Genomic DNA, 21,206 nt, shown 5'->3' on the forward strand with positions numbered 1-21,206 from the left:
CCCCATTCAGTGAACATAAGATAGCTGAGTGTGAAGGCACTGGCAGAGGATGCAGGAGAACTTTTCTTGTCATGCAACTTTTTTCCCCCTTTTCTACCCACTTAGTTTAATAGCATAAGTATACTTGATATGGTTTCTTGGTAGATTAGTAACAACACTTGTTATTTGAAAATCATGCTTATTTGATAGAAAGACACTAGAATTTTGATATTCCAACCTGAGACAAAACTGGTAGAATTCATCTGTGAGTAGGAATTTCTTGTTTTGCTTTTCTTGGCTGGTGTGACAGAACACAAGCAGAAAACAATGACAGCTGTACAGTAAATTTTCATTTTACTTTGCAGGTTTGTTTTAATGTGGAAGTGGATCTCACAGCTTAATGCAAATAAAACAAACAAAGGTGAGTAGATTTTTTTTTTTTCCCCTGGATTCCTTGGGTCTGTTAGACATACAGCTAAACACTCAGGACAAAAAGTCATTGAAAAAATGAATTGTATTGCAACTTGTATCTAGATTACTGTGATTTATGTATACAGTATTATGATACAAAAATAGGAACACCCTCTTCCCCAGTACTTAAAATTATTATGACAATTATGTTTTTTCCTGCAAACTACTATAGTCAAAAAGCTATCATGGCATTCTCTTAGTCGTTGAGAGCCAGAATTATGAGTACTTGAGATTAATTTTGTTTCCTGCATACTACCTACCTGGTTTCTAAGTACTGAAAATGTACATTGCATTGTCAAAACAGTGTGTTAAACTTGCACTTCTACTATTAATAAATAACCATGTGATAAATCTGACCAGCTACCAGAATAGCAAATTTTTATAATGATTTTTTTTTTCCCTATCCTGTCCTTAGCTCTTTTGGGAGCTATTTGTAAGACAAAGCATATGAAGACTTACTGTAGAATCTGGGTTTCCATTTGCAGTTGCAAGCTGTCAGTTTAGGGAAAGAAAAAAATCTGTTACTTCAACACTTCTTGTCCACACCCCGCAATTACAATAATTATTTTGAGACAGAATTTAGCTAAACACAGATTTTGCTTCTCTTCACATTGTTTAGTGTTCTGCTTCGGGAATACTTTGGACTATAAAATTAATCTTTCTCCATTAAGTTACATTAAACACTTCTAAGAGCAATTTGCTTTAAGCTGTTTTAGCCTGACTCTTTCATGAGTATCTTTAGGTAAGAATGCATAGTTCAGTAAATTCTCATTAATGTAGACATGGGTCTTGATGGAACTAGGTATGCAGGCTTCCTTAGCAAATAAGAGCTGGATTCTCAAGTTTTCTGCTCACTCTTTACTGGTATGTCATCTTAGAATTTAGCTGCTCATGGTGACTTTGTATTTTGAACAAGTGAGAGGGAAGCCCATTTGCTCAAGTGAGCTTGTACTTCATTTCTAATCTTAGACTTAATACTTAATATAGCTTTTAAAAATGTAGTACGTGCATTTTAAAATTGGCACGACCTGCTTTGTTAGTATTTTCTGCTCTGCTAGGACTTCTAGAGCTACTACTGTCAACTGTAAAATGTTGATTTTTAACAGAATACTCCGTGAGGAATCGAAAACAATTCTTTTTTTTTTCTTTGTATAATGTGTAACTGATTCAGGACTTAAATTATGAATTGTCTTCTGAACTACAAAATAAGCTATACTGCTATAGTATGCATATACTTACGTGTAGAGGAATGTTTTATGCCTTTGACTGACATTGCAGCTTTATAGAATGTGCTGCTTTGAGAAAAGGAATAAATGTAACTCTGCAAAAGGAAGTAATTTTCTTTATCTGAGGTTGGGCTTAAAACAAAAGAATCCTAGCTAGGCAGATGATGTCATTTCACAGTAAGGTTTAAATTGGTCATTGTGCCTTCTGATGCTTTTAGTACTTAGCTTACATTGTCCCTTTAATTTATGTGGTATCTTGTTGTTGGTTTAAATACAGAAAGTTAGTTGAGAAGTCTGTAACATGTAAGTGACTGATTGTATTCTTTGAGTGTGAAATCAATCTTCTGAATGAAATTACAAAGACCTTTCATCTTAATTGTGGTTAGCTATGTAGAATAGAATTAAGCTGGTCTCTGAGGAGAAAGCCTGTATGTATTCTTGCATACACAGCAAGAGGACAGAAAAATGTGAAAGAATATATGCAAACAGTATGATGACAGTTAATCAATATTGTTATTGATTGGAGGAGATCTTGAGGTTCTGATGGAACTATGAAAATGACAATTGAATAGTCAATAAATCAATGAAAATAGTACCTATTATCAGGGAACAAACCAAAAAACAAATATCCATTTATATGAATTTGCAGTGCTGTGCTATGGTACGAACAAACTGTATTGAAGCTTGGTGCTAGTTTAATCCTGTGACTGAAAAGCAACGTAGCAGAGCTGAAGAAGATTTGGAGAATGGCAGAAAGGACAACTCTGAAATATTTTAACGAAGCCTGTACTTACCAACTGTGTGTCTTCTGTCTCCACTCATTAGTGTAGTCACTGCAGTGTCTTGTAGACTTCTAAACAATGAACTTAACTCACGCAATTCAGTGCAGGCTTGGCCTTTCACATAAGCTTATGTCACTTAAAGCACTAGTTGAAAATGTGATTTAATGATTCACTCAAACATCTTGTATACTTTACAAGAAGGCATTTCCTAATGACTGAAAGTGTGCTTTCTATGCAAGTTTTCTTTATGTGAGTAACGAATTTAGAATTTTTTGCTTTAATTGCAATCACTTGTTTTCCTAATTGCAAATGTAGATACTAAGATAGTCTGACTTATGGAAATCAAAAAACCTATTGTCAGTTAAAAATACACAAGTGTAAGATACTATTTACAAACAGTGAATGTCCCTTATTGGGGTCACTGTGGCCTTTGTTCTTAGGTTTTCCAAGTTCCAGATTGCGTCTTTTGAGCTCCATAGGAGGACCTATCTTCTTTTAAATATGGGTGAAAGTTAAGAAAAAATAATCTGTCTCAGTGTGTTAACAGTATAATGGGTCACACTTTTATGTAACAGGAAAGTTTACAGTGGATAGATAATTGTGCTGAATTTTTCTATAATTGTTTGTGGAGTGAGGATAAGTTTTAACCAATTGAGACCTCAGGCAAAACCACACTTGTTCCCAGAAGCTGTCTTGAATGTATTTAATATTGCTTTACCTAAAAGCAGAAAACGTAATAAATGATTAATACTACCACAGGTGTTGAAGGATAGGTTACATCAGCTACATAGGTTACATAGTTTACGTCATAGGCACGGGATAAATTAGGGCATGCCTGATTTATTTTGCTTTGGTTCAGGCAGGAATCTTACACAATTTATGTTACTGTTCAGATTGTCTTGGTTACTATGAAGGCTTTTCTGCCATAAATTACTTACAGTAATAACTTAAAACAACAACAACAAAAACCAACAAAAATCCAAACAATTATTAGGGGACTGACTTTACATTTCTTATCAGTTGGAAGTATAATTTCAATGTTATACAGCTGCAGGTCTCCTAAAAACTCAATTTCATACATTTGCAAGTAAGGATGATAACAGTCTCCAAGTGGACAGAATATTTTCATCTTAATCTAAAAAAACACAAGAGAGTTTTTGGCCTTTCTTCACACTGTCGTTTACCATCTCGCTAGCTTCTTAACCTTTGATCACTGAAAGAATATAGAGGTTGATTAGAACCAGTTTGCCTGGTTATGGGTCACTAAATGTCATTCATTACACTGAAGTTCTAAAGCAAATGAGTAAAAGCAGAGTGTTTATTTGAGGAAGAAGTATTTTTGTAATTGGGAAAGATAGTATGCTTTAAGGGGTAAGTATGTCAGCAGAAGGTAAAATTCTAGAACTTGTGATGCTATTAAGATGTGTGCAGTAAAATGGTTTTCAGAGGAAAAAAAATAAGAAATTGCTAACTATGTCTCAAAACATGCTGGGAGAAAAATAATTACCACTTTTTTTCAGTGTAATGGGAAATAAAGTTAGAATTCTCCCCAAAGTTGAATGGTGTGTAATATTTTAAGATATATGTCAATAAAATTGAGCTAAACTGTTTTAATGTCTTTAAGAAAGTTGTACTGGAAATCTGTTATGTGGCATCATGTTGTTGTTGTGCAGTGTTCTCATCAATGATCTTTGGGTGTAACACCTCAGGAATAACTTGTGCAGGTAACTAACAATATAAGCTTAATGAATTTGAGAAATATTCCTGTCAAAATGGTTAAATGAAATTAAAATAGTATGTCTGTGTTCTTTACATATTAACAAAGGGTAAAGCTTGTTCAAATAAAATGCTGGATGTTTCTATACTAAAAGTCAGGAGGGGGAGCCGCTTCAGTTACTGAATTTGACTTTCTCTGAAATTTGAGAGTACCCTGAAAATACGACTTCTGTGGCCATATAGTTGTAATCACTAGGGGTTTGCACAGAGTTATGGAAAACAGCTAATTATTAGAGTCATTTGGCTTATGTGTATTGGATTTGTAGTGGAAGAAAGCTCTTTCCCCATTGCTCACAAAAGGTGTCAGACTAAAAGGGCCTAATTGTAGGAAAAAACTTTGTTTTAAATTAAAAGTTGGTTTTCGATTTCACTATGAAAAATCTGCAGTTCTGCTTTGACTGATTAGTTTTAAGTCTTTTTCTTAGTACACCATCAGTCACTTATTTGGCACCAGGGAAAACATTTTTAGTTCTGTGAGCTCTGCATTTGGGGAATCATTAGATTTGCATATGAAATTTCACCACCACTTGGTGGCAGTACTTGGCTTAAGAATGACTTGTTTCTGAACAAATAAACTGGCTTTGAATCTGTAGAACTATGGTTTAAAGGAGAGTAGGTTTGTTTTGAGTTTTATAAAAGTTAGAGATGAGTTTTAGAAATGAAAATGCTTCTTGTTTAACCTAATGAAAGGATTTGTGTTTGTATGTCTTCATAGAAAATCTAGCTATAATGTCTAACATGTAATTTAAGGTAATTTCTTATGTCAGTAGTATTCTCAGAAGTTGTAATACTTAATGTTCCCTAGTTGAATTATTGTAGCATTTACTTCTAGCATTTTACTTTGAATAGTATACTTCAAGTACTTTTAGAGCATAAAATTGCTTCATTAGTAGTGTTCCTTATAATGTCGTTTGCAGATAAATATGGGAGTGACAAAATTCTCTGCATTTTCACTTTTTATTGATGCAAGTTTTAGGAAAGGATTCTCCATTAGATTTTTCTGTCAACAAAGCTAGTAAAAGTTTGTGCCCTTACTCTTAGTTGTTGCCTGTCAGTTGTGCCGATTCAGCAGTGTATATGCCAGCCTTTTACGCTAGGTAATGAAATTGTTGATAAACTGGAAGAAGAAATGTGGAGGAGTAGAGGAAGGCAGGAGTCACTTAAATTGGCTTTGCTGCTAAGAAAAGCATAATTCGAACATATAGCAAAGTAATTTGACAGTATACGGCTACATGTTGAGACGACTTTCTCTTCTTTGCAAGCCAAAATCTTCTGCAATGACAGCAGGTCTTTCATATTCTTTTTTTATTTATTTTTTTCCTCTGAGTACTGTAGTGGTGGTACTAGAGCCCGTAAGAAAGCATGTACTTTCCTAAACATGTTGTCTTTGTGAAATTTCTCACTCACTGTGACTGCAGTTACAAAAGTGCATTACTGATGGGAATGGGCTGGATGATGAGGAAGTACTTTTCTTGTATTGCCTGAAAAGCTGACACTGAGAATCTAGCATCCTTAGGCCTCTCTGAGGTGTGACACATCAAAAAGGCATCAAAGCAAATTGTGGCCTATAAGAGGGGATTCATCCTATGGAAAAAGTAATTGTAACAGTTGTGGAAAGTCCTGAATAGTAGAAATATTAATAGAAAATGAGGAGGAACTTAGAAAATGCAGGTTTATAAATTTCAGAATAATAATATTGCTTTATTTAGTGAAAGAGAACTCTGGAAAACAGGAACACTGGAGGAGAGGGACATCAAATTAGGGTTTTGCTGTGAATCTGTTCTGCCTAGCTTGGGATAGAGAAAATGCACTTTTCCTATATACCTGATTTTTTGTTGTTCTTTTCTTAAACTGTCAAAATGGTAAATCTAAAGTTAGTGTTTGGAAACTTCTTTTAATTAAAATACTCATGCTTATATTTCTGATATTTTGCAATAGAAGATAAAAGTAAATAGTCTGAATGTATGTAGCACTCTTAACGGGGAGTAAGGTAAGTGAGAATTGGGATACTGTGTGGAAAAAGAGTACTGAAACAGAATCACAGAATAGTTGAGGTTGGAAGGGACCTCTAGAGGTCTTGTCCAACCTTCCTTCTTAAGCAGGGTCACCTAGAGCAGCTTGCCTAGGACCACATCTGGAAGGCTTCTGAATATCTCCAAGGATGGAGACTCCATAAGCTTTCTGGGCAACCTCTGCCAGTCACACTTGCAGTTTAAAAAAAAAAAATTATTTTCAGGTGGAAACTCGTGTGTCAGTTTGTGCCTGTTTGCCTCTTTTTCTGTCACTGGACACCACTGAAGAGAGTCCAGTTCTGTCTCCCTTCAGATGTTTGCACACGTGGATGAGATCCCACACTGTCTTTTCTTTTCTAGGCTAAACACTCTGTAAGCCTTTCCTCATACGAGATGCCCCAATCTCTTAATCAAATTAGTGGCCCTTCAGGGGACTCTCTCCGGTAGCTCCATGTCTCTCTTGTACTGGGGAGCCCAGAACTGGATGTAGGACTCCAAGTGTGGCTTCACCAGTGCAGAGTAAAGGGAAAGGATCACCTCCCTTAGCATACTGGCAGCAGTCCTCCGAATGCAGTGCCATTGGCTACCTTTGCCACAAGGGCACAGGTACTTCTCTGCAAAGCTGCTTTCCAGCATGTGCTAGTGCACAGTGTGATACATGGTGCAGAACTTCACACTTTGCTTTATTGAGGTTCATGAGGTTTCTGTCAGCCCATTCTCCAGCCTGTTGAGGTTCCTCTGAATGGCAGCACAGCCCTCTGGTGCTTCTCCCAGTTATGTATCGTTAGCAACCTTGCTTGAGGGTGCGTTCTGCCCCATCACTTAAAAAGATGTCAAACAGGGTTGTGCCCTGTATTGACACTAGTTACTAGCCACCAACTAGACTTTGTACCACTAATCACAAACCTAAAATTTTTGGCAGCCTGATTTAAAAAAAAAAAAAAAAAAGCCAAGCATGACTTTTTCTTAATTATAGTCTATAAGTAGTAAACCTTCTGTTTTGTAATGCTAGTAGCTGTAGTAGCTAATAAATTATTTGTTTTATTGTGTCTAGATAAAAGCAATTGTTGGTACTATACTTTAGGCCTAAGAATACATTTGACTGAATAACACAGGTAATGGAGGTGAATGTGATGAAAAGTGTGTTCTCTTAAACCTTTAGTTTCTTTAGAGAGTAACAAGGTGTGAGCATGTGAGATTGGTGTGAAGGAAAAAGACACTATCTCTGTGTGAAAAAGTATGTAGGGGAGCAGTTTTCAGGAGAAACGGTGTGTATTATCACAGAGCATTAAGACTGTATTTTTCAAACTTCTCTGTGTGTTACTGGAATAGTGTTAGTCATGTCTTTGTGCATCTTGGAAAACTCAGTAATTGGATTGCAGTTCTCATCTTTAGTAGAAACTACTGGCAGTGCCACTTCAGCCTTGCTAGTGCTACTGAAAACAGGAGCTGGATAAAACTGCAGGAATGTGACGACTTAAGTAGTTGGTCATCCTTTATGGACGGGGCTGTCAAATGCTGTGGGGAGTTACGGAAGCCTTTGGAGTTTCTACTCAAGAAGTAACTTCTTAAGTTACCAGATTCAAAGTCTTGGTTTTGTAATGGCTAGGCATTTCTTTAGAAATACCTAATTCACTTTGAAAAGTCTTTGCCGATCACGTCATCTTAAACTGCTGCATTAGCACTGACAACTAGAAGAATATTTTTGAAAGTCATACATCTGATTCTTTTGACACTTGTATCATATTGCTTTTTATTTTATTGATTTCAGTATTGGATTTTAGCATTTGTCAATTCATTGTGACAAATTGGTTTATTTTCCCAAGCAAATCAATATTCAAGAAATAAGAATGAGAATGGTTGGTGGCAGTAATAATATTCTCTTCTATGTTTTTTGAAGTGTAAGATAGTCATGCTTCAGTTGTAAACTGTTGCCTTGCAGACATGAGATGTTAAAATATTACTCTTACACATTCTAGACCAGAAATCAAGTTTCTAAAAGCCTGACATTTTTAAAGAAACATTTTTTCTATTTTATACACAGCTTTTGAAGAAGTTGTTTCACTAGTAACAAAGTTTCGTGTAAATGAGTGTTACGAAAATTAGTTTTTTTGATGTTCCTGAGTATAATGAATAGACAGTTGGTTTTTTTGTAGGTTGATGGTTTAGTGGAATACCAGCCTATTTTTCCTTGAAGATCTGAACTTGATAGTTTCTCATCATGAAGAAACTTCTTTTGCCTTGGTTGCATTTTAGTTCCTAAAAATTTTGTAGACTTTAATGTCTTTGTGTTGGCTGTTTAGAAGATTCTGAATCCTAAAAACTAGTAAATAAATTACTCCTAAGAAACTAATTATTTCTTTCTGATTATTCTGTATCATAAACGTTTTGGATTTTTTGCAATACAGGTAAAATCTTATTTCATTTTTTCCACCTGATACCTTGAAGCAGTATTTTTGTTTGACATTAATGTCAGACTTTGCACTGAGGTTGGTTGCGTGTGTTTTAGAGTAGAAATAGCTTAGAAATCTAAGGTAATGTGTGATCAGATGAGAAGTAAATCAGATAGTTGAATTGGTTTCAAACTGAGTCAGTATTAACGAAAAATACAGAAGAGTATGTTTGAGATCAGTTTAATCTCTACATTCTGGTAGTCAACAAGAGAGGTAAATGGTAGTTGTACTGTTAAGACTTGCAGTGCTACTGTAGGAATTAGAATTAACATTTCTGTCTCAAATCTGAGACTTCCACACACAGTAGCAGTTTTGAGTTTGACTCACAGGCTATGCAGGAAACCTTTTGTTTGTGGTAAGGCTGTCTAGCTATTAAAAGCTGGTGGGGAATTTTCCATTCTTGAGCAATGACAGTTATATCTTTTTTCAATTCTGTTGATCTTTTGCAAGCTCCTGGAGAGAACTTTGTGTGATTTACTCCTGTATTAATGTAAATTTCTTTTTGGACAACTTTTTCTACAGCAATATGACATCTTGGTGAATTTCATTTTGAATTTTACATTTTGGTTTACATAATTTCTTGTTCCTACCTTTTTTAAGGAATTGGGAGCAATTTGTGCAGTTTAAAAAGAAATATTAAAATGCATAGCAGGTTGTAGTATTGTCGTTACTGTGGATGGTGGTAACTTTTGTATTCTTAGTTTTGCGTTGGTGTATTTTCTTGCTGCTTTGAAAACTACCCAATATGGGAGTCTCATTAGCTATGGGAACTTTATGATGTTTATGTTTTCATGTAAACATTGGAATTGGAAAAATTTAGTTTTCAGTGGAACTGCTCAGACTAGTTATAGTAATAATCATATGCTTGCATGTAGAGTAGGTGTGGGAGGGCAGCATTTATAAGTGCTGTGCATACTAAACTAGCCCTCAGTTCACTGCAGAAGTTAAGTTCCATAAATGTTCAGATGAATTTGTAGGTTTCAAAGTTAAGTAAGGAAATCTAAGAACACTCCACCTGTGCTGTGGAGAATGGAATGTATTTTCAACAACTTAATTTGCAAACATGCTGGAGGAAGGCAAGGTGAGTCACTGACTTGACCTTTGGTTGTCAGGCTTTATAGTTCTATTTCCATTTGAGGGGTGGATCAAGATAGCTTTTAAATAAAGAGGATAACTAGTAATAGGTATTTTTCTAATTATTAAAATACCCTAATCATATTAGCTTTGGATATTGATCTTGTTAGATAACACCCAAAACTCAGTAGGTATGAAGAGTGTGAATTGTTGTATGGAAGAGGCAAAAATATTGTCCAGATATTCTCTAAATAAGGTCATAGAATGGCTTGGGTTGGAATGAAACTTAAAAGACCACCCAGTTCCAATCCCTGCCTTGGGCAGGGACACCTGCCACCAGACCAGGTTGCCCAGGGCCTCATCCAGCCTGGACTTGAACACCTCCAGGGATGGGACATCCACAGCTTCTCTGGGCAACCTGTTCCAGTGCCTCACCACCCTCTGAGTGAAGAATTTCCTCCTAACCTTTCATCTAAATTTCCCCTCTTTTAGTTTAAAGCCATTCTCCCTTGTCTTGTCACTATCTACTCACGTAAAAAGATGCTCTCCAAAAAGATGACTTTTCCCTGAAGGTGCAGCTAGTTTATGCTAATACACTTAATTATTTGGGAGGCAAGTGTTTTGGATTTCTCACCCCCCCCCCCCTCCTTCAGTTGACCTGGGTAAAACTTACTCTGCATAATCCTTCATTTTCCAAAGGTTCTTAAACATTTCACTTTTGATAGAATGTTTGACATGGATCATAACTACATTAATATAGGAATAGACTGCAAATGAGGCAAAATGGAAGGAGCTTCTGCTTTAGTCTGGTGCCATAACATACTTAAGCTCTCAGATCTGCCGCTTGTTGCTCAAAAATCTGTGACTGGTTCCATCATTTTTTGTATCTTCTATCTTTTGAAAAAGCTTTATTACAGGAATGCTTGTGGATAAAGAGATGGGGTTTGTTAGTTTTCTCTTTACATAGCAAAGTCTTGAAGAAATAACAAATTAAATGGAATCAGTGGAAGCATGAAACACCTTTTCTGTCTCTTTAATATTTGAATAATCTTGAGTGCCCTGGTTATTCACATATCTGCTTAAAGAACTTCATTTACGACAAATTACTTGGCACAGGACAAATAGAGCTTTTTGCCTTCATTACGATGCTGTTGAAATAATTTGTTTCTTTAGTTAATTTAGGCTGAGTAAATTCAGTCCATTCAGGAGATGGCTTTTAAGTTTTTGTGCCACTTAATAGTCACTGTGACTATGAAATTTGGTATCAAAATGCATAAAAACACTTCATGCTTTTCACAAACTCAATCAATTTTTTCCATCTGAATTTTTCACCTCCCATGTGCTCTTGAATCTATTGTAAATCTGTGTAAGATAAGGTGTTTTTTTGTAACAGAAATTGACAAACATCTAGCTATAACTGCTAGTAGGCAACAGCATAACGCACTTAGTGTTGGAGCATAAGCTTTAATGAACTAGTATTGCATGAAGGCATGAAATTTGGTGTGTGACACTACTACATAGCAAAGGTTGTCATTATGAAACAGGAACCTGGAAATGTCATAAACCTACTTTTAATAAATACAATTAATAATGTACATAGAACAGTGGAATTAAGTACGTTCCTATCAAAAAGAATTCTTAATGAACAGAAAGTGGACAGCATTGATCTGATGACAGGAAGGTTGCATCTAATCTGAATTACTGAGTGACCTGGGAAGCTTGCTGAGAGGGATTACCGAATAATTATGTTAATATGCAATTATCACCTCATTTTTTCTGTAGTAACCTCAAGATGTAGTGTAGTAAGGGTGTTATAGCAAGTGCTGATAGTTTGCAAAAATACTGATGTTCAAGATTTTTGAGACAATAAGATTAGCTTAAGGCATTTAAATGATGATCTGTCAGCTTGAAGACAGATCTGACCTTACACTTTTTTAACGCTTAGAGTATCTGGCCACAGGCAGTCATATCTGCAAAACTCATTATGATTTGAAACTGATATTTTATGAAGAAAAACAATATTTAAAAATTTAATATGTAAATTTAAAAGTAGTTAATTAAGTCAGGGTGGAAGTTGGCTAAATAATTGGTTGGGTTTTACTCTTGAATATGAAATAATTCCACTATAATAAACAATGTATCGTGTAAATTAAAAATAACTGTTTACTGTGTGACAGTGATTACAGGTTTAGCTAAAATAATTGAATAGAATTTGGCCTTTTAGATAAAGTGTTTCAATAGTATGAGCCTGGAATTGTGTATGCTTGTGTAGGCTTTTTGAGCATTGCTCTTCTGCACTTATGTCCAACGTATATTGCACTATGTGCTTAAATAAAAAAAATAACTCAACTGTATGGTGTTTGCCGTGGTATAACAAACACTATTTGCGATATTAAATTTCAAGTTTAAACTTGAAGTTTATTTTTTCAACTACACTAAGGATTTACTTACCATGCATTTCGAGAGGATTAATATTGTGTGCATCTGTGGTGTGGTATAGAAAACAATACTTACAAAACAGCGATGGAAATATGCAAAGAATATTGTATAGCCTTGATTAAATGTTAGTTGCTACAGTCTTTGATTTTCTTCCTTTTTTTTCCTCCCAACATGTTCAGGTTTAGGTAGTGTTTCAGTTTGGGTGGTAGGCTTCCTGAATGTGGTACAAGTTAATGATTTCCTCAAAAATAATGGTATTGTGTGGAATCATTGCTACTGAGTAATTTTCTACACATGTATTGCATGTGACTCACTGTTATCACAATGCTCTAAATTACTGTTACTTGCGAATATATTTTATATGTTTTCTTTAGTACCATGCTGTTATAACTTCTTCATGTTGTCCTGTGCATATAATAGTGAATTGTACCACCCTGATAGCTGGGGGGAAAAAAAAAAAAGATAATTAGCAGAAAATGATTAAAATGTAACAGTGATATTATCAATATGATAAGCATTTCAGGCTTAATTCAAAGCCTGAAATCTGTAGGGACAGCTGTATTACCATAGAAATCTTCTAATCAGATCCATATGGAATAGTTCACAATCTCCATAAACACACAATACGGAAACGAATCTCTTATATGATTGCACTATGTAATGTTTCTTGTTCATGATAGTTTTGAAGGGACTCTCAAGTTCAAGGTGGTTGTGTGGTGCCCTATCCACCTTGTTTTAGCTCAAGCTTTAACACTAATATTTAAAGTCAACATATGTTTTTTGTATGTGGAGCAACATGGTTTTGTCTTCATCACATAAACCTGTGAAAAGTTTTCAGGAGCCATTCTGATAATGAGGGTTGCAATCTCCAAGCAGGCACGATGTTCTCAGTTTGCCTCCCTGCTGTTCAGGGGGTACCAATGAGGTTGCTTTAAATGGGAAGCGTCTGTTCTTCCTCTGAACCCCTAACACCAGAACAGATGGGTGGAACTTGGAACATGGAGGGTTTTACCTCAGAGGTGGTAACAGTGAAGCCACTCATTAACACTGAATTTACCACTTCGTTAGCGACATTGCTTCCTGTTGAGAAAAGCTAATATAGGCTCTCAAATTGACAGCATACATTTGTCTACTACTGCAGTAGCAAAATGGGGAAAATGCACCATCTTGCAGGCAAAACTGACTTACAATATTTCTTCTGAACTTTTTGTGAACATTTTTATACTCCATTGCAAATATAATATGATGCTTACACTATTCAGTGATAAAATCATTGGAGTAATTGTGCATCCTTGGAGCTTTCCCTCCTTTAAATTTCGCTTTACCGATTTTTAGTGCAGGTTTGCACTGCCCATTTCTAACTTGTGATGTAAAGACACATGCTGGGTGGTGCGTTATCACCATTTTAGGGTGAAAGCTTTGAATATGATCTTATTAGAGGTCTTTATTGTGGTAGAAACTGGCCCACCTGAAAACAGCAAAGAAATTCAGAAGTCTAAGAAATGGGAAGATAAATATGTGGCCTTTCTAGTAGAACATTTGCGTAAGGGCATGTTATAACTAATATAATAAAATAGTGTTGTTTCTTATATATTAAATGTTTATTACGCAGCTGACATAGAATAAAACCATATTTCTAAATTGGGTAATTCAGTAGTTGGGTAGCAAAGAAAACAATGTTTTAACTTCTTGCAGTAAGTTTTTTCCATTATATTTGTACTCCAAATATGGTTTATTTTTTCTTCTAAATGGTTAAAAAAAGTCATGGCATATTAAGGTTTGTTTCTTACAAACTTTTAGGAGATGAAATTATTTTATTTTTGTCTTTTTGCTGATTTGAAACAAAACAAGCACAGTAGCAGACAGTTTCCATTAAGTGATGGCTAGCTTTGAATTGTATGGATAACTGTCATGATGTTGAATTGAAAAATTAATAGTAATTCTAAACTCATTTTAATGTGTGATGTAAAAAGATGAAAATGGTTTCCTTTAAGCAGCTTGTTTTCTCTCCTTAGGAAAAAAGGATGTCAAGCGTGGTCTTCCTTGATTTCAGTGAAGGACCATTGCAAGGAGCCATGGATATTTGTTGTGAGTTATAACATTTTAATTCAAAGAGTCTAGATAATGACTCCTTTTAGCACAACTCTAATTTGAAACTCTAATTTGATTAACTCTAGTTTGATTCTTTGCCGTTTCCATTAGTAATCATATGTTCAAAATTGGGCTAGTTATGTGTTTTCTCAATTAATACCAAAGTAAACACTCTACAAACTTGTGTGCATCATCATGTCAGTTGTATACAAGCACATTGAAAAAAGTGATACCTTGAGTTATGTAAAGATTAGTTTATTTCCTAGGTGCTAAATGGAAGTATAGTTTAAAAAAAAGTCACTAAAATGATTAGCAGACATCTGGATAGCTTTTACTGCTAACTTGTTTTGCCTCTAGAAAGCAACTAAAGATAAACTCTGGGTTCATGTTACTGTGCATGTAGAATGTATTTGCGCAGCTTTTGTTAATCGTATTTTTTTCCATCTTGCTTGTAGATGTTTGGTATTTTTGTAGGTAATGTGCCATAGCAAAAAATGTAGTTTTTGATTGCTTCATTTATTAATTTTAAACATGTCTTGAATGTCTTAAACTTGTTAAAAATGCATATTCTTATTCAAAACTTATTTTTTCTGATTGCAGTGTGAAGAAGGCTGTTCCTGGAAAAAGTTGTACATTAAAATTGACACTTTATCTCTGTGATTGCCTGATTCTTTTCTTGTTTTTTTTAGTCTAAATGTGCTTAATGGACAGACCAGCAACATGGATGACTTAGAGATAAATACTGAAGTCACTGGTGCTAAAGAAGAAGAAGAAGAAATTCTGTGTGATGATAATTTCATATCTGAGGAAGAAGGTGGCATTCCTAAATCACAAGAGAGCGACACGTCATTTCAGAAGAACAATACACTGACTCTGCCTGAGGAGCTATCAAGGGACAGATCTGAAAAAGCCTTAAGTGGAGGCCAGACTTCTCTATTTATACACACTGGTGCTCCTACTGTTTCTAGTGAAAACTTTATCTTGTCTAGAGGAACTGCTGTTAATGGACCAGTTTCACACTCCACCTCAACTAAGACTTCCATTATGAATAAAGGCAGTGTTTCATTAACCACTGGACAGCCCGTAGGTCATCATACAGATTCCTGCTCAACTTTGACAGTGGTTCAAGACCTTCAGCTGCCTGCAAAGAGTACAACACAAAAATCAAATCAGCACCAAGTTTTATTTTTGTTACCTGATGTAGCACATGCTAAGAACATGACTCATTCCATTAAAAATCTACCTACCTCTGCTTCAATTGGTTGTGATTCACAGAAATCAGTAGGTAATAGTGTAGATAGCACTTTAGTAGGCCAAGTAGAAGTTTGTGAGGGTGATAAAAATTTATTGGTAAAAGATGATTGTGTTGATACATTAACAGGCATTTCCTCAGGTACAGGTGGTTTCAGATCGGGATGTGATCCCACCTGGGATCCACAAAAAGAGTTTATACAGTTTCTTATGACAAATGAAGAAACAATAGAGAAGTCTCCAATTCACTGTAAAGTAGGTTTAGAAAAAAAGAGAAAAAGAAAAATGGATGTTAGTAAAATAACACGCTATACTGAAGACTGTTTTGGTGATGCCAGTTATATTCCTAGTAAATCAAAACTGCTAAGTGTTGACTTCTTAGAACAGAACGAAGAGCTACAAATGGTAGAACCACAAAAATATTCATTGAGTAAAGTAAAGCCTGAATGCACAGATGAAGAGCTGGAAGCTGTTGATGCTATCCAACAACTCATTTATAGTCCCACTGGTAGCTGTGCAGAAGATGCTTCTCCTGTTCACACTAGCACTTTTCTTTCCAATACTTTAAAAAATAAATGTGAACAGAATGATTCTGAATCACCATCTACTTTCAGTACTGATGAACCATCATTTTATCCCTGTACAAAGTGCAATGTGAATTTTAGGGAGAAGAAACATCTGCATAGGCATATGATGTACCATTTAGATGGGAACAGCCATTTCCGACATCTCAATGTCCCAAGGCCCTATGCATGTAGGGAATGTGGAAGGACATTTCGAGATCGTAATTCACTTCTTAAACATATGATAATTCACCAGGAAAGAAGGCAGAAACTGATGGAAGAAATCCGTGAGCTTAAAGAACTTCAGGATGAGGGTAGGAGTGCACGGTTACAGTGTCCCCAATGTGTATTTGGTACTAATTGTCCCAAAACGTTTGTGCAGCATGCAAAGACCCATGAAAAAGATAAAAGATATTATTGCTGTGAGGAATGCAATTTCATGGCTGTGACAGAAAATGAACTTGAATGCCATCGAGGGATTGCTCATGGAGCAGTAGTCAAATGTTCCATTATTGGTAGTGACATGTCCCAGAGGAAATCACAGAAAAAGGCATCCATGAAAGATCCATATTTAGGATCCTCAAAAAAGTCATCAACGTACATGTGTAAGATGTGTCCATTTACAACTTCAGCTAGAAGCATTTTAAAAAAACACATGGAATACCTGCATCCAACATCTTGCATCGATCCCTTTGGTAGCCATCTTAGACTAGAAAAGAGGAAAGGCAGCATTATAGAAGAATCTTTAGATTTTGGTAGCAGGACAAAACAGTTGATGAAACAATCTACGTTTCCAAAAAACTCAGTTTTAAAACAGGATGTAAAAAGATCTTTTGGCTCTACTTCACAGTCCAGTAACTTCACCAAACTTCACAAGAGACCCTACAGGATACAGAAGGCCCGGAAAAGTGTTTCACAGTCATCTGTAAGTGTGTGCAATCTAAATTCTACAAACAAGACCTTTTTGATTAGAAATAGCATTGACCAGAAACCTAAATGTTTTCATCAAGCAGCAAAGCAGAAAGCTAGTGTCAAAAGCAGTAATTATTTATATAGACACAAATATGAAAACTACAGGATGATTAAAAAATCTAGTGACTCTTATCCTTTGCATTTAAAAAAGGAAGAGTCCAACTCTGTCAGTTCTTTACATAGAAGTCCCCATAATAATTGTTTTGTCGTGGATTCAGATAATCTTGATTGCAAAAGGGCAAAAGGCTATAAAGGTCGTAGGCATGTAGCTGTAAAAAGAGTAGTTAAAGAATCCAAGAGGGAAGGCTCTGTTACAGGAAATGATTTGGATTGCTATCCAGATTTTCTGCATAAAATGACTGTTGTTGTTTTACAGAAACTTAACTCTGCTGAAAAAAAAGACAGCTATGAAACGGAGGATGAAAGTTCATGGGATAATGTTGAACTATGTGATTACACTACACAGTCTGTGGAGGACGAATCTTACAGTGATATTAATCAGGAGCATGTAAGCCTATTCCCCATATTCAAAGGTAAAATGGAAGATCACGAAACTGTTGATAAATCTTCGCTTAGTTATGAGCAGAATGATGGTTTTTATTTTGAATATTACGAAGATGCTGAGGGTAGTAACTTCCTCCATGAGCTGCATGATCCTCAGAATTTAGAAAACATAGGATCAGCATTGCCAAAACATAATTCAGTTTTCCATTGGACTGATTTGTCGCTTGAAAAGAAGTCCTGCCCATACTGCCCAGCAACCTTTGAAACAGGTGTTGGATTGTCCAATCATGTCAGAGGGCATCTTCACAGAGCTGGATTGAGCTATGAAGCCCGTCATGTTGTTTCACCAGAACAGATAGCAACAAGTGACAAAATGCAACATTTTAAAAGAACTGGAACAGGAACTCCTGTTAAGCGTGTTAGAAAAGGTATGTGTTTCTTTTTTTATTTAATTTGGGTGTAAATTAGAGGGGACAAAGGACACTAAGTTGAACAATAAACAAGACTTGCTTCATTTTATTGTAAAGCCTGTTCTTGTGATTTGCTATAGTAATATTTAACAGTACATAATTGTCAAAATACATGAAAATTATTTTCTTTATAGCAGTTGAGAAATCTGAAACTTCCTCTGAGCATACGTGTCAGCTCTGTGGAGGCTGGTTTGATACTAAAATTGGATTGTCAAATCATGTGCGAGGACACCTGAAGAGGCTTGGCAAAACCAAGTGGGATGCTCACAAGTCTCCGATCTGTGTTCTGAATGAGATGATGCAAAATGAAGAGAAGTATGAAAAAATTCTGAAGGCTTTGAATAGTCGCCGCATTATTCCCAGACCGTTTGTTGCTCAGAAATTTGCATCAAATGATGACTTTTTATCTCAGAATGTTATACCTCTTGAAGCATACCATAATGGCCTAAAGACTGAAGATACATCTGTGTCTGCATCGGAGGAAGAAGGGCTGAGTTTCCTAAATGAATGTGATGAAACAAAAGCATTACTACGTGATGAAAAAAAAAATCAGTCACTTACACTGATAGAACTTCTGAAAAATAAAAGGTTAGGAGAAGAAAGGAATCCTGATATTTCTCCTCAGAAGATTCATAATCAAACTGCGAGAAAGAGGTTTGTTCAGAAATGTGTTCTTCCATTAAATGAAGACAGTCCATTGATGTATCAGCCACAAAAAATGGACTTGACTATGCAGTCAGGTAAGATGATGTTTCTCGTTGTCTTGACAACATTTCCAAAGAACCCATTAATTCACAGAAAACATACAAGTACATAGCACTTTGGAGAGAGATTCTGTTCATTTAATTCTTGTTTCATTTCCAGAGGATGCTGACTGTGAGAGGTAGCACAGCAAATTTTTCTTGCGTGTTTTTTAAGTGAATATTCAGCAGCACTGAGGGTTGTGTTTTTTTGTTTGTTTTGTTTTGTTTTTGTTTTTGTTTTTTATGGAATGTAGTTCCTTTTCTGCGTATGTTTGAGTTTACCAATCCAAAGTGGGCACAAAATGAACCTCAGTAAGGAAGAAGACACACCCTAGACCAACAATAAGTTGAGGTATTCGGCAGTCTTAACAGTTCTGAAATGTTTGGGCTTGGACCCTGTTTCTGGGCTTTAAAACTGCTGGTTTGCAAACTACTTCATTTAAATGTTCGAGACTTGTGCAAAGCAGCATTTGTTCAAACCGACAGAATTGTTAATGACGTTTTAAGCACATAATATTTCTAGCTGATTAATGTCTATTGACTAATTTTGATGTTTTAGGCAAACATACTCTTGCACCATAGGTTAATTCTTGTTTGGTTTAAAATCGTGGCTGCTGGGGGAAACTCATGCTTGCTTAGGGCCTGTCTATCCTGAGTGAAGATGTGTGCTAGTTTGAGCTTTGTTGGAATACAGCCGTAGCCAGCAGGGTTCTAATATGCAGCCCCTGACTGATATGGACAAAGATGTCCCCATCCACTGAGAATTGTGCTAATGAAACAATTCTATAATCGGCTTTCTAGACAATCTATACTAATACGTTCATTTTTTTTAGAATGATGTTTTTAATTGTCAGAGCTATTCCTAGTCTTGAGGAATTCTTGCAGGATCCTTTTTAATGTGTATGTAGAGCTTGCATTTATGTATTTCTTATTTGGACAACACCTTATAATGCTGCAGGATTCTTGAAACTGAGGAGTAAGATCTTAGTTTTATACCCATGACTTTTTTGGTTCATTTGGTTTTGTTGTTATTACCCAGTGTAGGTTAGTAAAACTGGCACTGCGTAGTACTTTTTCACTTATGCTCTTGTCTTCCTTTAAAGAAATAACAGCAACAAGTCCAGCGTGCTCAGAAGTTCTTTTAGGGGTCTATGAAAGTGTGGCAATCAATTTCTTAACAAGGTGGCTTTCTAAAATGACAGAGGTGGAACAGAATTACCTTTAATGTCTTCTGGATGTATGTGGTTGTCCTTTAAGACAGGAGGTTGTTTAATGAAGGAAGTGTGTCTTTGAGAGGCTTAATTATTTGAAAAACAATGCTAAAGGAGCAGCTTGCCAAATCTGACACTGTGTATTGCTTTCTGTTTAATATTTACTGCTGAATACTAGGTAGAACCTGTTCGGTTGTGATGAACAACCAGGTAAAAATAAACATGTGCTTGCATAATACTAACAGTTATGAATGGGGCCCTATAATTATCTGTGGCTGAGGTAACAGAATTTGACAACTAACAAATGAACTGTGCCAGTTGAGTTAATGAGAAAATATTTAACATCAAATTGAAATACTTTAGTTTTTCCTAAAAAGGCAAATCTTTCTAATCCTGGTTTTAGAGAGAAAAAGTTGTTTGTTTTTTTTTTTTACCAACCAGATATTCTTCTTCTGTAACTTGCCTGAAAAAAACAGCATGTCTTCTGTGGGCTGCTGGAGGATAGGATTCTTTCTTTCCTGCAAACTGAGGCTTTCCAGTTGGATAGATGTAGCTTTTTTTTTTATTTGTTCTTTTAATGATTTATCAGTAGAGAACTGGAAACATTAGTTGACCAAAACACCGTATCTTGGGTAAAACAAATGGAGAACATGATGGTAAAGTTGAGCAAGGGAGAAGTTATAATGGTTTCTTTGTCTGGTAAGTGAGGAGTTCAGTATTATTTCACTTTCACTGTTTTCGTGTGATAAGTAGCATGTTGCTTTGTTGATTATTTATTTAGCACAGAGATTTTAGCAAAAAACTTCAAACTTCATTAACTTTCATTATTGATTGCGCATCTAAAGTAATGAATAGAAAATGCACTGAACAAAATGTTTTGTTTAACAGCTGTTCGGTGATGTGTTTTACCACCTCTCTCTCTAAGCCTTCAGCAGCACCCTAATTTAGTGTTGAGCCTTTCAGTCTTATGGGTTTTAATTACCACTTTGTCAACTATACTTTTAAAATTCTCTTTATTGGAAATGTTGCAAGCTCTGAAATTTCTGAACAGAATTGTGCTATTCAAATTGTAGGGTTGTATTTTGGGAATAGAACTTCATAATGTGGAGATCTGTAGGAATTTGATATTAAGTATTAAATGCAGAGTAGCCTAATGGGTTCAAGTTGCCTTCTTTCGGTTCAAATAACA

The 21,206-nt window shown here is 35.6% G+C and overlaps 1 protein-coding gene across 7 annotated transcripts in view; it reads left to right on the forward strand.

The window, feature by feature from the left end:
• ZNF644 (zinc finger protein 644) overlaps positions 1-21,206 on the forward strand; it is a 54,049-nt gene that overhangs the window by 20,002 nt on the left and 12,841 nt on the right. The window contains exons 1-4 of one of the 7 annotated variants that reach the window (XM_080602826.1): positions 345-400; positions 14,228-14,300; positions 14,993-18,021; positions 18,198-18,803. In XM_080602826.1, coding sequence (XP_080458952.1) covers positions 15,024-18,021; positions 18,198-18,803 — 3,604 coding nt within the window. In that variant the 5' untranslated portion in view covers positions 345-400; positions 14,228-14,300; positions 14,993-15,023. Of the gene's footprint in view, positions 1-344; positions 401-14,227; positions 14,301-14,903; positions 18,022-18,197; positions 18,804-21,206 lie in introns of those variants that run through there. The other 6 variants (XM_080602832.1, XM_080602828.1, XM_080602827.1 and 3 more) reach the window with 6 other exon arrangements.

The sequence above is a fragment of the Anser brachyrhynchus genome (assembly GCF_964034855.1).
Source record: "Anser brachyrhynchus genome assembly, chromosome: 8".
NCBI classification, from domain to species: Eukaryota; Metazoa; Chordata; class Aves; order Anseriformes; family Anatidae; genus Anser; species Anser brachyrhynchus.